Source organism: Erythrolamprus reginae, chromosome 2, assembly GCF_031021105.1.
Source record: "Erythrolamprus reginae isolate rEryReg1 chromosome 2, rEryReg1.hap1, whole genome shotgun sequence".
NCBI lineage: Eukaryota > Metazoa > Chordata > Lepidosauria > Squamata > Dipsadidae > Erythrolamprus > Erythrolamprus reginae.
Window position 1 is genome coordinate 234,663,955 of NC_091951.1, and position 13,045 is coordinate 234,676,999.

The window sequence follows — 13,045 nt, forward strand, 5'->3', positions numbered from 1 at the left end:
AAAGAGGGAAGGGACAGGAACAGAAGAAGGGTACAAAGGAAGCAAGGAAAGGTGTGAAAGGGGAGAGTAAGAGAGGAAGGAGTGAAAGAAGGGAATGAGGGAGGAAAGAAGGGAGGAAGGAAAAGGAAAGCAAGAAATGGAGGGGACAGGAACAGAGGAAGGAAGCAAGGAAACTTATGAAAGGGGAGAGTAAGGGAAGAAGGTAGGAAGGAGAAAGAAAAGAAGAAATAGAGGAAGGGAAGGTAAAAGAGAGAAAGAAAAAGAGCAAGAAAGAAAGCAAGAAAGAGAAAGAAAGAAAGAAAGAAAGGCAACTTCAAAGAAAGGCTCACTGAGCATCTCTCACTCTCTCTCTCTTTCTATCCCTCTTTCTTTCTTTCTCTTCCTTTCTCTCTCTCCTCTTCCTTTATCTCCTCTCTCTCTCCCTCTCTCTTTCTCTCCCCCCTCTCTCCCCTTTCCCTCTCTCTTTCTCTCTCTCCCTCTCTTGCTATCTCTCCCCCCTCTCCCTCTCTCTTTCTCCCTCTCCCTCTCTTTCTCTCTCTCTCCCCCTCTTTCTCTCTCTTCTTCTCACTTTCTCTCTCTTGTTTTCTTTCTGTCTCTTTTGCTTTCTCTCTCTCTCACTCTTTCTTGTTTTCTTTCTCACGCTCTTTCTCTTGTTCTCTCTCTTGCTATCTCTTTCTCCCCCCTTTCTCTCACTCTCTCTTTCTCACTTTCTCTCTATCTTGCTGTCTGTTGCTCTCACTCACTCTCGTTCTCCGTTCTTCTCAGCGGTGACGCGCGCACGCCCTGCCCGCCTCACCTTTGCGAGAGCACTTTCGCCCCGGGCTCTCAGCAAGGGGGTTTGCAGGAGAGGTGGGGCCGGCGAAGGTGATATTCAATGTCGGGGGCGCACAGGCGGTTGCACGCGCTCCCTATCTCCCTGCTAGCCCACTCGGAATATTCAAAATAAGAAAAGCCTTCGCCGGCAAAGTTTTTTCTTATTTTGAATACTCCGAGTGGGCTAGCAGGGAGATAGGGAGCGCGTGCAACCGCCCGTGCGCCCCCGACATTGAAGACCTCCGCTGAGAAAAGCCTTTGCCGGCATTTCCTCTCGGCGTCAAGGAGGCGCAGCGGCAGGCGGAGAGAGGGAAGGGGGGGCAGCGGCGTCCCTCCTGGCCTTGGCGGGCCGCCCGACCCTCCCCACCTCCTGCAAACGCGGCGGGCGGCGGGGGGAGAGCGAGGAGCCGGTTCCGGCGGGCGCGGGGCTTGGCTGGCTGGCGGGGGGAGCGCCGCTGGTGGTGCGGAAAGGCCGAGGGGGCCCTGGCGCCGCGGACCGGCTGAAAACCCCCAACGGCCCGGTGCCGGTCCGCGGACCGGCGGTTGGGGACCTCTGGGCTAGAGGATACTGTTGATGTGAATTGGCCCAAATGCATTGTACAGTGATCCCTCGATTATCGCGAGGGTTCCGTTCCAAGACCCCTCGCTATAATCGATTTTTCGCGATATAGTGGTGCGGAAGTAAAAACACCATCTGCGCATGCGCACCCTTTTTTTCCATGGCCACGCATGCGCAGATGGTGTTTTTACTTCCGCACCTGGGAAGACCCAGGGAAGGTTCCTTCCGCCGCCCAGCAGCTGATCTGCTCGGCAGCGCCGCAGCAGCGAGGAGCCGAAGATCGGGGTTTCCCCTTTGCGTGGGCGGCGGGGAAGACCCAGGGAAGGTTCCTTCGGCCGCCCAGCAGCTGATCTGCTCGGCAGCGCCGCAGCAGCGAGGAGCCGAAGATCCGGGTTTCCCCGCCGCCCACGCAAAGGGGAAACCCGGATCTTCGGCTCCTCGCTGCTGCGGCGCTGCCGAGCAGATCAGCTGCTGGGCGGCCGAAGGAACCTTCCCTGGGTCTTCCCCGCCACCCACGCGCCGCTCGAGAGCAAGAGGGGGAGAGATAGAGAAAGAGAGAGAAGGAAAGAAAGAGATGACAGAGGGAGGAAGAGAGTGTGAGAGAGGAAGAAGCAAGAGAGAGAAAGAGCGAGAGAAAGAAAGATGAGAAAGGAAGAGAGTGACGTCATCGGGTGGGAAAATATTTTTAATTAATATTTTTTGAAAAATCGCGATATAGCGTTTTGCGAAGATCGAGATCGCGAAAATCGAGGGATCACTGTACAGTGTTTTATTTATGACTGTTACATTTTTTTTGTATTTATGTGGATTCACAGAGTTATAGGGTACTTAACAGTGAAGTACATCATAAATGCTGTCATCATTTAACTCTACTGCTGCATGTCACTAAATGCCAAGGCACAGGTTACATAAAGGTTAACAAGCTGAAAATTGTCAGGCACATACATCTAGACCAACCATTTAAGTCGTTTTATTGCTGGAGACTATACCCAGGAACTTCTCAGAGTCAGACCAATGGTTTGCAGCTGAGTGAGATTAGATAGGTTTCAACAGCATTGGAGGAGAAGTTGGACTTTGACCCCTTGGGATTCTAGACTAAGTCACCATTTGACTCTTCCTCCTGGCTCTGCCAGTCTCTCTCCTACAAAAATATCTTCCCACAGTATGTTCACATACCGGTAACAGCAGCAAGACCTCAGCCCCTGCTGTCCCCCATCTATTTCAATTTTGTGAAATAGTAGATTTGCTGATTGGAATTAAGCTGTTCTAGGAAGGATTATTCCCCTCTCTGCAGAATATATAAACGCTTCTGCACTGAATTTCCAGTGGCAGGAAGAAGCATGTGTTTAGGTATCCCAGTTCAGCATTGGGCTACACCACAACTAACCTACTGCAGTGTATTCTATGTGAAGGCTACATATTCAGAAGCTTTGATAGAATACAAAACTAAACTGATAAGTGGTGCACAGCATCGTAATACAGGAAGTCCTTGACTTACAATGGTTGTTTATTGATCATTTGAAGTTACAATGACATTGACAGAAGTGATTTATGACTGTTCTTCACACATATACTGTATTTTTCGGAGTATTAGACGCACCTTTCCCCCTCCTAAAAGAGGCTGAAAATTTGGGTGTGTCTTATACACAAAATGTAGCTTTTACTAAGCTCTTTTTTAGCCTTAACAAGGTGCTTATGCGATCTTCCATGCTTTGCTAGCTAAGCGATCTTCCCTTTGCTTGCTTCTTTCATCGCTGCTCCCTCCAACAATCAGCTGAGACTTTTTTCAGCCCTAATGAATGAAGCGATCTTCTGTGCTTTGCTAGTGAAGTGATCGCCCCTTTGCCTGATTTTCTCATTGTTTCTCTCTGAAGAGAGAGAGAGAGAGAGAAGTGTTTTAGAAACTGTTTTTGATCCCCACCCAGGGGATAAAAAGCAAGCACAGGCACTCAAAACCAGCAAACTAATATGCTGAAGCTGACCTGACTAAAGACTAGCTAGATGAATACCTGGTAGGCAGATTATTTTCCCCCTATTTTCCTCCCCCAAAACTAAGGGGCATCTTATACTCTGAAAAATGTGGTAATTAGTGATGGGCGAACCCAACGGTGTTCGGGTTCGGCAAGTTCGGATTAACTTTACGCAAAATTTGGCCGAATCTGAACCGAACCCGAACGGGGAATCCCACCAAGAGATTCCGGGGGCGGAGCTTTGATGTCACGTATACCGGCAGGTTGCTAAGGACGCAAAGGTGATCACTTCCTGGATTCCATGGAATCCAGGAAGTGATCACCTTGCCGTCCTTAGCAACCTGCCAGTGACGTCAAAGCTCCAAACGCGACCCCGAACTTTGCCTGAAGTTTCAAAAAATTTTGGGTTTGGGTTCAGCATACCGAACACCGCAAAATTCAGTACGGACCCGAATTGTGTGGGTTCGGTTCGCCCATCACTAGTGGTAATCTTTGGGGCACCCCCAGGGCTACATGATTAAAAATTCAGATGCTTGGCAACCAACTCAGGGCAGTTGCAGTATTCGACCTTCTGACAATCAAAGTCAATGGGCAAGCCAGATTCCCTTACTCACTGTGTTACTAACTTGAACAACTGCAGTGATTTCTTGCAACTGTGGCAAGAAAGGTTGCCAGGAGCAAACCTGGAGAAAGAAATGGAGCAAAACTCGCATGACACACGCCTCACTTAGCAACAGAAATTTTGGGCTCAATTATGGTTGTAAGACAAGGACTACCTGCACTTCAGAATATGCAGCTATTTTCAACGTAGGAGTCAGAAAATATAAGAAAGAATAGATGGATGGATGGATGGATAGATAGATAGATAGATAGATAGATAGATAGATAGATAGATAGATAGATCTATTATCTAAAAAGAATCCCCCTTTTCTGCCAACAGCCCCACATCCAATTACCATTTCCAGTGTTTAAAACACAAAAAATGCAGGGTGAAGAGTTTCAGAAAACTGCAGTCCTGATACATATGGTTAGGCAATCTATGGAATTTACAGGATATCTGAGGCAGGCCAATGGAAACCTCCATGAAAATAGAAAAGAGCAGTGTGGAAGACAATGGAGTTAAGTATTGCAACATATTTTTTTTTGTAATCTCTTATTGAACACTAGTCTTTCTAGGCTTCACAACCATGGTTTTTGATGGACGATTCCTATTAAGGAAAACTGCTTCTCCCTCTGCTTAATTTTTTTTCTTAATATACCAAGAACATTGAACTCACAGCTTAAGCAAGGTCTCCAAACCCTACAGGGCACAAGTTTGACACAAAAGTTACAGACCTAGAAGTGATTTCAACATTTGGTAATTATGTAAAAGTACTCCTGAGCAAAGCAGACTTTTTTCTGTTTATGCCTCTAGCACTGGCTTGCTCTGATACTGCCTTTTTGCACTGAAAAGCTCAGAAGCGTAAATATGTTGCAACTGTTAATAGCCCTTTAAACTTTGATCTCTGTCTTACCTCTGTGAATTCTCCCCCCTTATCCTATTTCCATGGTATTTCTATGTCTTATCACCATCTGTTTCTCTCCCCTTTATTTATCTCATATTCTGCATATAATTAAGGAACTATGTACATAGTCCGCATATTTACATCTACCTGAATCTTTCTGAAAAACCTAAAAGCCCAAATGTCCGATGACCTTTTAAAAAAAAACTGTGATGGAAAATAGCAGCTGCCTCTACCAAAGGACTCCAAAATTCATTCTTTAAAAAAACAGTCCCACATGACTGAGCAGAAGACCATCTTCCAACTGCCTATTAGAAACCAGAGAAGTCAAAACTAGGATTAGCTTGGACCATCATCACCTCATTCTAAATAAGGCAGATTCACACTTGCGTCTTAGCATCACCTTTTTTCAGATCAAAAGTGGAATCATGACATATCAGTACTGTCTGTTAATTGTCTCCATTGCATTTGAGAACCACAATTCAGAGACCTAAACAATTATCATTCCTTGTAGGAGCCCCCACTGGGATTATATGACAACTACTCCCCCCCCAAATACCCCCCCACTGGGATTGTATGACATGACACCCCCCCCTCCAAAAAATTGGGCTTTTCATAAGTATCTGAAGATAAATCTCCTGTTTTTTTGAAGTGGTGCTAGGCAGAATTCCATGGAAGCATATCAGCAATTAAATTAGTTCATAATGGTTTCCAGGGGTGGGCTACTGCCCGGACGGGAGGGAATGCAGTGGGGTAGCGAAAATGAAGCTCCACCCCAGAGCACCCAATTTGCACTGAAAGATGTTGAAAGAAAATGCAGAGCGTCCTGCATAAGCCACGCCCACCGTGTGGTAGTAAACATTTTGATAGCCCTTCACTGATGGTTTCCCAAAAGAAAAAATAAGCATAAATAAAAGACAACTTGTCCACCTACTCTAATACAGTATATCCATCACAGTGAGCAGTTATAAAAGGGGGTTGTTTGGAAACCCAGTGGTACAAGTAAGTGACAAGTAAGAAACAAAATAGGTAATACCAATACATGTACAGGAGAATAATGGGTTTCACTTATCTTTGCTACCGGTTCGGAGATGTGTGCGCATGCAGAGCGTAACCATGATGACATCTGGGAGAGTGGGCGGAGCCTCCCGCAGTCACTGCTACCAGTTCGCCCAAATCTGTGTGAACCGGTAGCAACCCACCACTGGTACAGGGGAAAGGGTTAGAGTTCTGGCAACATTTCATTAATTTAGACATGTAGTTTCAAGCAAAACCACAACAAAAATATTTCCTCCATCCAGATCCAAACAATTCTTCTCTAAAATATTCCAGTCTAAATTATCTTACAAATTATCCTTTTGGGAAAAATAATTGGGGGGCTATGTACTTAAGATATTGAAAGAAAAGCTGAAGATAAATCTACCAATAAATTTAGCAGTATTTAGCATTTAAATAAATGCTAAATACCTTAAAACTGTAGCTTAGAATAGAATAGTTGGAAGGGACCTTAGAGGTCTTCTAGTCCAACAAGGCAGGAAACCCTACACCACTTCAATTGATCTCTAGTTCTTCCGCTCCTTGGAAATTCTGCTTGTATTTACCATAAAATCTCACATAAAAAGGAACATGGTTGTGGCTTTCCAACAGAGTCATGGGTAACTAGATAGGAATTTTATTCGAATTTTCTGAAAAATGGAAAAATGTGAAATGGTGATATATGATTTCTGGACGTGACAATTGAAAAAAGACTGAATGAGGAGCTGAAAATATTATTATAATGCTAAGGAGCTGAAAATATTATTATAATGCTAAGGAGGAACAAAGATAATGAGCTTGTCATCATCATCATCATCACCATAATTTTAGCTATTATCCATTCACTGCAGGATGAAGGCCTCTTTCTTCTGCATGTTTCCATCCAATATGGTCCTGTGCTTTCTTTTTCCAATTGGGCCTGCAGGTGGATTCTATCTCCTCTTTGGTTGGTTCAGGCTGGGGCATGTTTTTTGGGATTGTTATGTGTGTTGGTACATACATGCATGCAGTGACAATAAAGTATTTATTATTTATTTCTTTAATTGTATTCTTTTTTCATTCTTTTCCTTATATACATCTGTATTTGTTTTCTAGCTATGTAAAAACATTTAATAAACATTCATTAAAGCGGATTATTCTCAATTTCTATAGTAATAAAAAAAAATTACATTTGTCCTTGCTGCAGTATTACTTAAGAAAATTTACTGAGAGTCCAATATAGAGAACTTCTCTTGCTCAACAGGTTGACAGCTGGAAACAATGGAGCACAACTCAAAGAACCTTTCCCAAAATCCTCAGGGCAGTTCTGCAATAATCCACAGCAGATATGCAGCCTCTCTATTCAGGCCTTTGTAGAAAGTGTTCCCCCCAAGGCAGAATGTCTCTTTTTGAAGAAATAAATGTTGTAAAAGAGTGGATACACAGAGGTCCTTGACTTTATAAAATGTTCTTTAAATTTTGGTCAAACAGTGATGAAATCTGCCTTAACTGTAGTATTATCTGCAAGATGATCTTTCTCTTTTCACCCCTCTCTCATATGTATGTACATATATAATCTCTATCCCCCTCTCTCCTATCCCCCTCTCTCCTATCTATCTATCTATCTATCCATCCATCCATCCATCCATCCATCCATCCATCCATCCATCCATCCATCCATCCATCCACACACACACTCATGATGGGCCATGAAACTCCCTGTTACACAAGCATTTCTCAAAAACGTTGATTCTGATGTCAGAAACATAGGAACAGATGAAGATTCCACGTGAACAAATTGCTAACATTAAAATGTTTTTTGATATCACAACAAACTTCATATATGAGTTAAAGTTAAAACCCAAATGCATTAAAACATATTTTACCTTTTCCAAAAACTGCTGACAAAAGCATTTTATATATAAAAATAAATTAAAAACCATGAAACAGCAGTTTGACTCTGAATGTTTTTCTCTTAAAAAAAAACACACCTTAACATAGCATCTATAGTGACTCAAGCAGTTAAAATTATTTTCATATGACTCAGGTTATTGCAGTACAAACAAACCTTGTTTCCCTAGCGCTTTATCTGAGGGATTAAAGTTTCTTTTCTCTTTCAGAGATCTGAAAACACAGCCACTATCTGTTGCGTACTCTTACCACAATTGCAACTAGTCATGTGAACTCTCAGCTAGGCAGATATAAAGCAGCTGAATCACCAAGCAATTTGTTTTTGTACTAAAAAGGTGAATGGTGCCCAGTTGTAATATTTCAGAAAGGGAATTAAGAGTCCAGCACTTCACAGGATATGAAAATGAATAGAAAGTCCCAAAACCAAGCATAACCAATCGTAACTGGCTTGCCTAAAGACAGCATGGTGACATAGAGTGCATCCATCAAAAGAAGAAAAGGAGCTGCAAACTCTAAAATGCTTGAAGATTGGTTTAAGAGTTCATCTACAATATCTGCCTCTCAGAAGGAAAGATATGCCTCTCAGAACCATTGTTATTAACTGTTTCCCTAGCAAAAAGGAAAAAAACCCCTTCAAAGTATTCTCTCCTATGAGGAACAAATGAAGAGAGCATCCGTATCAGAAAGGCTTTTTAAATAGATCCATACTGACATTTCACAATGTATTAGTTCAGACAACTATATAATGGAGAAAATGTGAGGCTGCAAAATTTGACTTAACCAATGTGTCTCCAGTAAGAAATTGGTTCATATTCAATCTCTGTAACAGTAGCACAAACCTCTGTCTAACCACACACAAGGTGACAAACTTCACTCATACACAGACATTTATTTCTAGATAGAAGTAGATCCAGCATAGCAGATTTGCTTAGGAAGACCAAGGTTCACCTCCTGATTCAGACATGAAGCTCACAGGTTGAGAAATTCACTGTTTCTTGACATAACTTATACAATAACGGGGATATGAATACTATGGGATAAGCCCATGTTTAGCACCATGCACTCCACTCCTTGAATGCAATAAGGGCAAAGTCCAAATGTACACATATGCACAAATATTTTTCAGGAGTCCACACCTCCATGAAGAAAGCGACCGTTCCTGGCTCACACATGCAGTTTTCAATACAACTGATTCAAGCAATTACAAATACGTACAGTATTGCAATAGCTGGCCCTAACTAGTTCACACTCACTCCCACCCTGCCTATTCTCCATCAGTCTTTTTCATCCACTCTGATATTCTTTCCTAGCACATTGGCTACCAAAACAATATGCATATACTACGGTAGGGTTTAGGTTTATTTAATTTAATTGATTTATAAGCCACCCAACTCCTTCCGGACTCTAAATCGTATGGACTTTAAAACCATAAAGTCTTTAGGTGGGTTTTTTTTGGGGGGGGGGAGGGGGGAGTAATATTGAGTCCTGATGATTGCATGAACAAGTCCCTTTGGTTTTCTTTGCAATAATTTTAAAAACATTTTGCCATTGCCTGCCTTTCGGGGCTGTGTGTGTGTGACTGGCCCAAGGTGCCCCAGTTGCCTGCCTGCCTGCCTAAGGCAGGACTAGAACTCAGGTTTCCTAGGGTTCATCCCCTTGGTTCCCAACGTGGGGCCCATGCCTCACAGGGGGGCAATTTGATTTTTAATGTGGGCAAATGGAACCTTGTTTAAACTAAATGGCCTTTTAGGCTTCCTCCATGTGAGTAGTTCCCTTTTTGAATAGTAAGAATTGCACTGCTCAAAAAAATAAAGGGAACACTTAAACAACACAATATAACTTCAAGTAAATCAAACTTCTGTGAAATCAAACTGTCCACTTAGGAAGCAACACTGATTGACAATCAATTTCACACGCTATCGTGCACATTCAACTTTGTACAGAACAAAGTAGTCAACGAGAATATTCCATTCATTCAGATCTAGGATGTGTTATTTGAGTGTTTTTTTTATTTTTTTTTTGAGCAGTATATATGCCAGGGGGATGGGGGGTTGGGCATCAGGGTTTGAGAGATGCTTAGGTGGGGCATGGCCAAAAGAAAGGTTGGGAACCACTGGTTTAGCCCGACACCTTAAGCATTACACCTAACTGGCTATCACATAAATATGCCGAAATTTTTTGGGGGTGGGGAGCAGAGGAAGGGGCTCTCAAATAAGCCTGAACAGCTTTCATGTCACTTTCACATTACCTTTAAAAAATAATGCTTCCGAACAGCAGTTTGCTCATCCAAACACTAACAAAAGGCTGCATTGTAAACAGGGAGAGAGATGCGACAGCCCAAACGTGAAAATCAGGCAAGTGTGAATGATCCAGCCAGTTAATGTAAGCAAAATACCACGAAGTTTCCCTAGCCTTCTCAAATCTAATTAAAGTGCATGCACCCGAGCGTTAATCCAACCATTGCACACCAACCCGGCGCGTGGGTAGGAATCCTGCCCACGCCTCCGAGAACCAGGGTTGCAAAATCAGCAGTTCGCCCTGGCACGTGAGAACCAGGCCAAAAAAACCCACCCGCCGTCCCTTCCCCGTTTTCAAACACAGGAGTAGGTAGATGGGGGGTGGAATGTCACTTACTTTCTCCTTCTTGGTTAAAGAGACGCTGCTGCCGCCCCCGCCGCCGCCCTCCCCTTGCTCGCCACACTTGTTGAGCTTCTTCTGTCCGGCTCCGCCAATTCCCGGCGGGCTCCAGGTGATGGGGCCGCCGCCGCCGCCGCCCTTACCCCCTTCGTTGCTTTCTATTTTGATGAGCCGGTGCTTGGGGGAAATGTACTTGACCGACGCGGAGTCGGGCGGGGTGGCAGCGCGGCGTTCGCTGTGGCTGCGGAAGAGCTGAGGCGAAGCCGACGCCGTCGAGGGAGTGGAGGCGGAGGCGACGGCGGCGCTGCTCCCGCCACCGCTTACTCCGCCGCCGCCGCCGCAGCAGGACGAGGTCGAGAAGGGCTTGGGACCGGCCGAGTCGCCCAGCAGCTCCTCCGGCGCGCAATACTCGGCCCGGCAGAGGGCCCTGAGTTTGCGGAGCGACGAGCCCGGCCCGCTGTAAGGGTCCTCGAAGTCGCGCTCCTTCTGAGCGCGGTAGGCGCGGAGGAGGTCGCTGGTGTCGTGGCGCGGGAAGCACGGCGACGTGTGGTGATGGTGGTGGTGATGATGGTGGTGGTTGTGGTGCCCTCCGCCCCCCGCTCCCGCCGTGCCGTTCCGCTTGTCCCGATAGTCCGGACGGGGCGGCTGCGGAGGGCTCTTGGTCTTGTTGTTGCCCAGGCTAAAGTATTTGTTCAGCCATTTGGCCATGACGGCCCCGAGGCTGCCTGCCTCCCCCTAAAACCCGCCGCCCGCGCCCATGGAGAAGCCGAGGGGAACCCGTGCGCCGCCCGCTCAGGGCTGCACGCCTTGGCGTCCCTCCGGCTCGGGCGGCTGTTCCTGCAGCTCCCGTCCCTCCATGGGAGCCGCTTCTTCAGTCCGGCCGTCCGCTCCCGGCCTCACCAGAAACTTTTCCCCTCAGGGAGGAGATGCCTCCTCGCCCGCTACAAGCGAGGATTTGGGAAAGCCCCCCCCCTCCCCCCGAGACCTCGCTCCGGGCTGGGCTGGGCTCGCTTCTCCTCTCGCCTCAAAGGCGCCGCTTCCCTGCCTTTGCCTGAACTTTGCCGAGTTTGCCCGCAGGACCTGACGCACGCAGGCTGGGGCTGCAGCGGCTCCTCCTCCCGTTGCGAGAACGGCTCCTCCCCCGGCGCCCTTCCTTCGCCGCCCTGCCCGGGCCGCCGTATCTGAGCTCCTGAAAGAGAGAGAGGGAGAGACTCCCTTCCGCGCGCGCTGCTGGCTGCCTCGCGCCTCCTCTGAGGCTGGTCTCAGCTCCTGCCTGGCCGCCCGCTCGAGGCAGCTGGGCCTACGCCGAGCACGCACCGGAGGGGCGGGGCCTGCGCGCCGAGATGCCCCCGCCCTCTTTCTCAAGCGGTGAGACTGAGGAGGAAGGCGGGTGTCCCTTCCTCCTGGCGGGCCCTGGTTTGCCGTGGACAGCGTTTCCAGACAGGTTGCGCTTGTACCCCGGGACGACCGTCCCTCCTTAGCGAGAGTCGTGGGGGAGACGCGCCCCGCACGAAGGCCCGTCTGTGATGATGCCCAAGTTGGGTTGGCTTAACACCTGGCGCGGTGTTCTTTTCCCAGCTCAGGTTGGCATTGTGCCTACGCGAAGGGCGGTCCTGCGGTTGGAGAAGCACCTGTAACAGCATCGGATTTTTTTAAAAAAAAATTCAGGGGATGAGGAACCTGCTGGAATGTGGATGTGCAAGCCTAATCATAAATTAAAATGTTTGCAGTTATTATTATTATTATTATTATTATTATTAGTAGTAGTAGTAGTAGTAGTAGTAGTAGTAGTAATATAATAATAATAATAATAATAATAATAATAATAATAATAATAATAATAATAATAATAAAATACTAGGATTTCTATGCCGCCCGTCTCCCAGGACTCGGGTTGACTCATAACATATAATAAACAATGTACAATATTTTGAATCCAATTAATTAATTACAAAATCTAAAAACCCCAAAACTTGGGAACATTGCAGATGACACCAAACTGGCAGGAATAAGCCAACTTTCCAGGAGATAGGCTCAAGATGCAGAAGGATCTTGACAGACTTGAACATTGGGTGCTGTCTAACAAAATGAAAGTCAATGGTGAAAAAAGTAAAGTTCTACATTTAGGCTGAATACACAGGTACAGTATATGTGGTACCTTGCTCAACAGTAGTAACTGAGAGCAACTGTCAGGCTGGTGCAGCACATTTCCTTATCTCTTTCACTTACAGCTTGCATCTGCATGATGCAAGTTAGTGGAACCTTTAGATTCCCTTTTTTTATCACTAATTTGCTTTAATAATGGATTACTGTAGAGCTGTAGAAAGTTACCCACCTCAAGCTCAATGAGTGACTTTGGGCCATCCCCCACCCCCACTTCTCAGACCAACCTATTTCATCAGGTCGTCCTTGTGGAGAAAAAAAAAGGGTGTGCTATATATACCTTAATCTCAAGAATGAAAGGCACAACATAAATCTAGAAACAACAAAAAAGCTATGCTATCAACCAGAGGTTCAAATGTTGCAAACAATGCAGATTAGAACAGTGTTGGTTTTTTGGCAGCTGCTGCACACTGCTGGCTCATATTCAAATGCTTGTCCTCTAGATCCACTCTCACAGTTACTGTTGTGTCTTTCAT

At 45.8% G+C, this 13,045-nt stretch overlaps 1 protein-coding gene across 1 annotated transcript in view; it reads right to left on the reverse strand.

The window, feature by feature from the left end:
* SHB (SH2 domain containing adaptor protein B) overlaps positions 1-11,713 on the reverse strand; it is a 170,121-nt gene extending 158,408 nt beyond the window's left edge. Inside the window, exon 1 of the mRNA XM_070742243.1 lies at positions 10,404-11,713. Coding sequence (XP_070598344.1) covers positions 10,404-11,114 — 711 coding nt within the window. The 5' untranslated portion in view covers positions 11,115-11,713. The remainder of the gene's footprint in view (positions 1-10,403) is intronic.
* Positions 11,714-13,045: the final 1,332 nt, after the last annotated feature.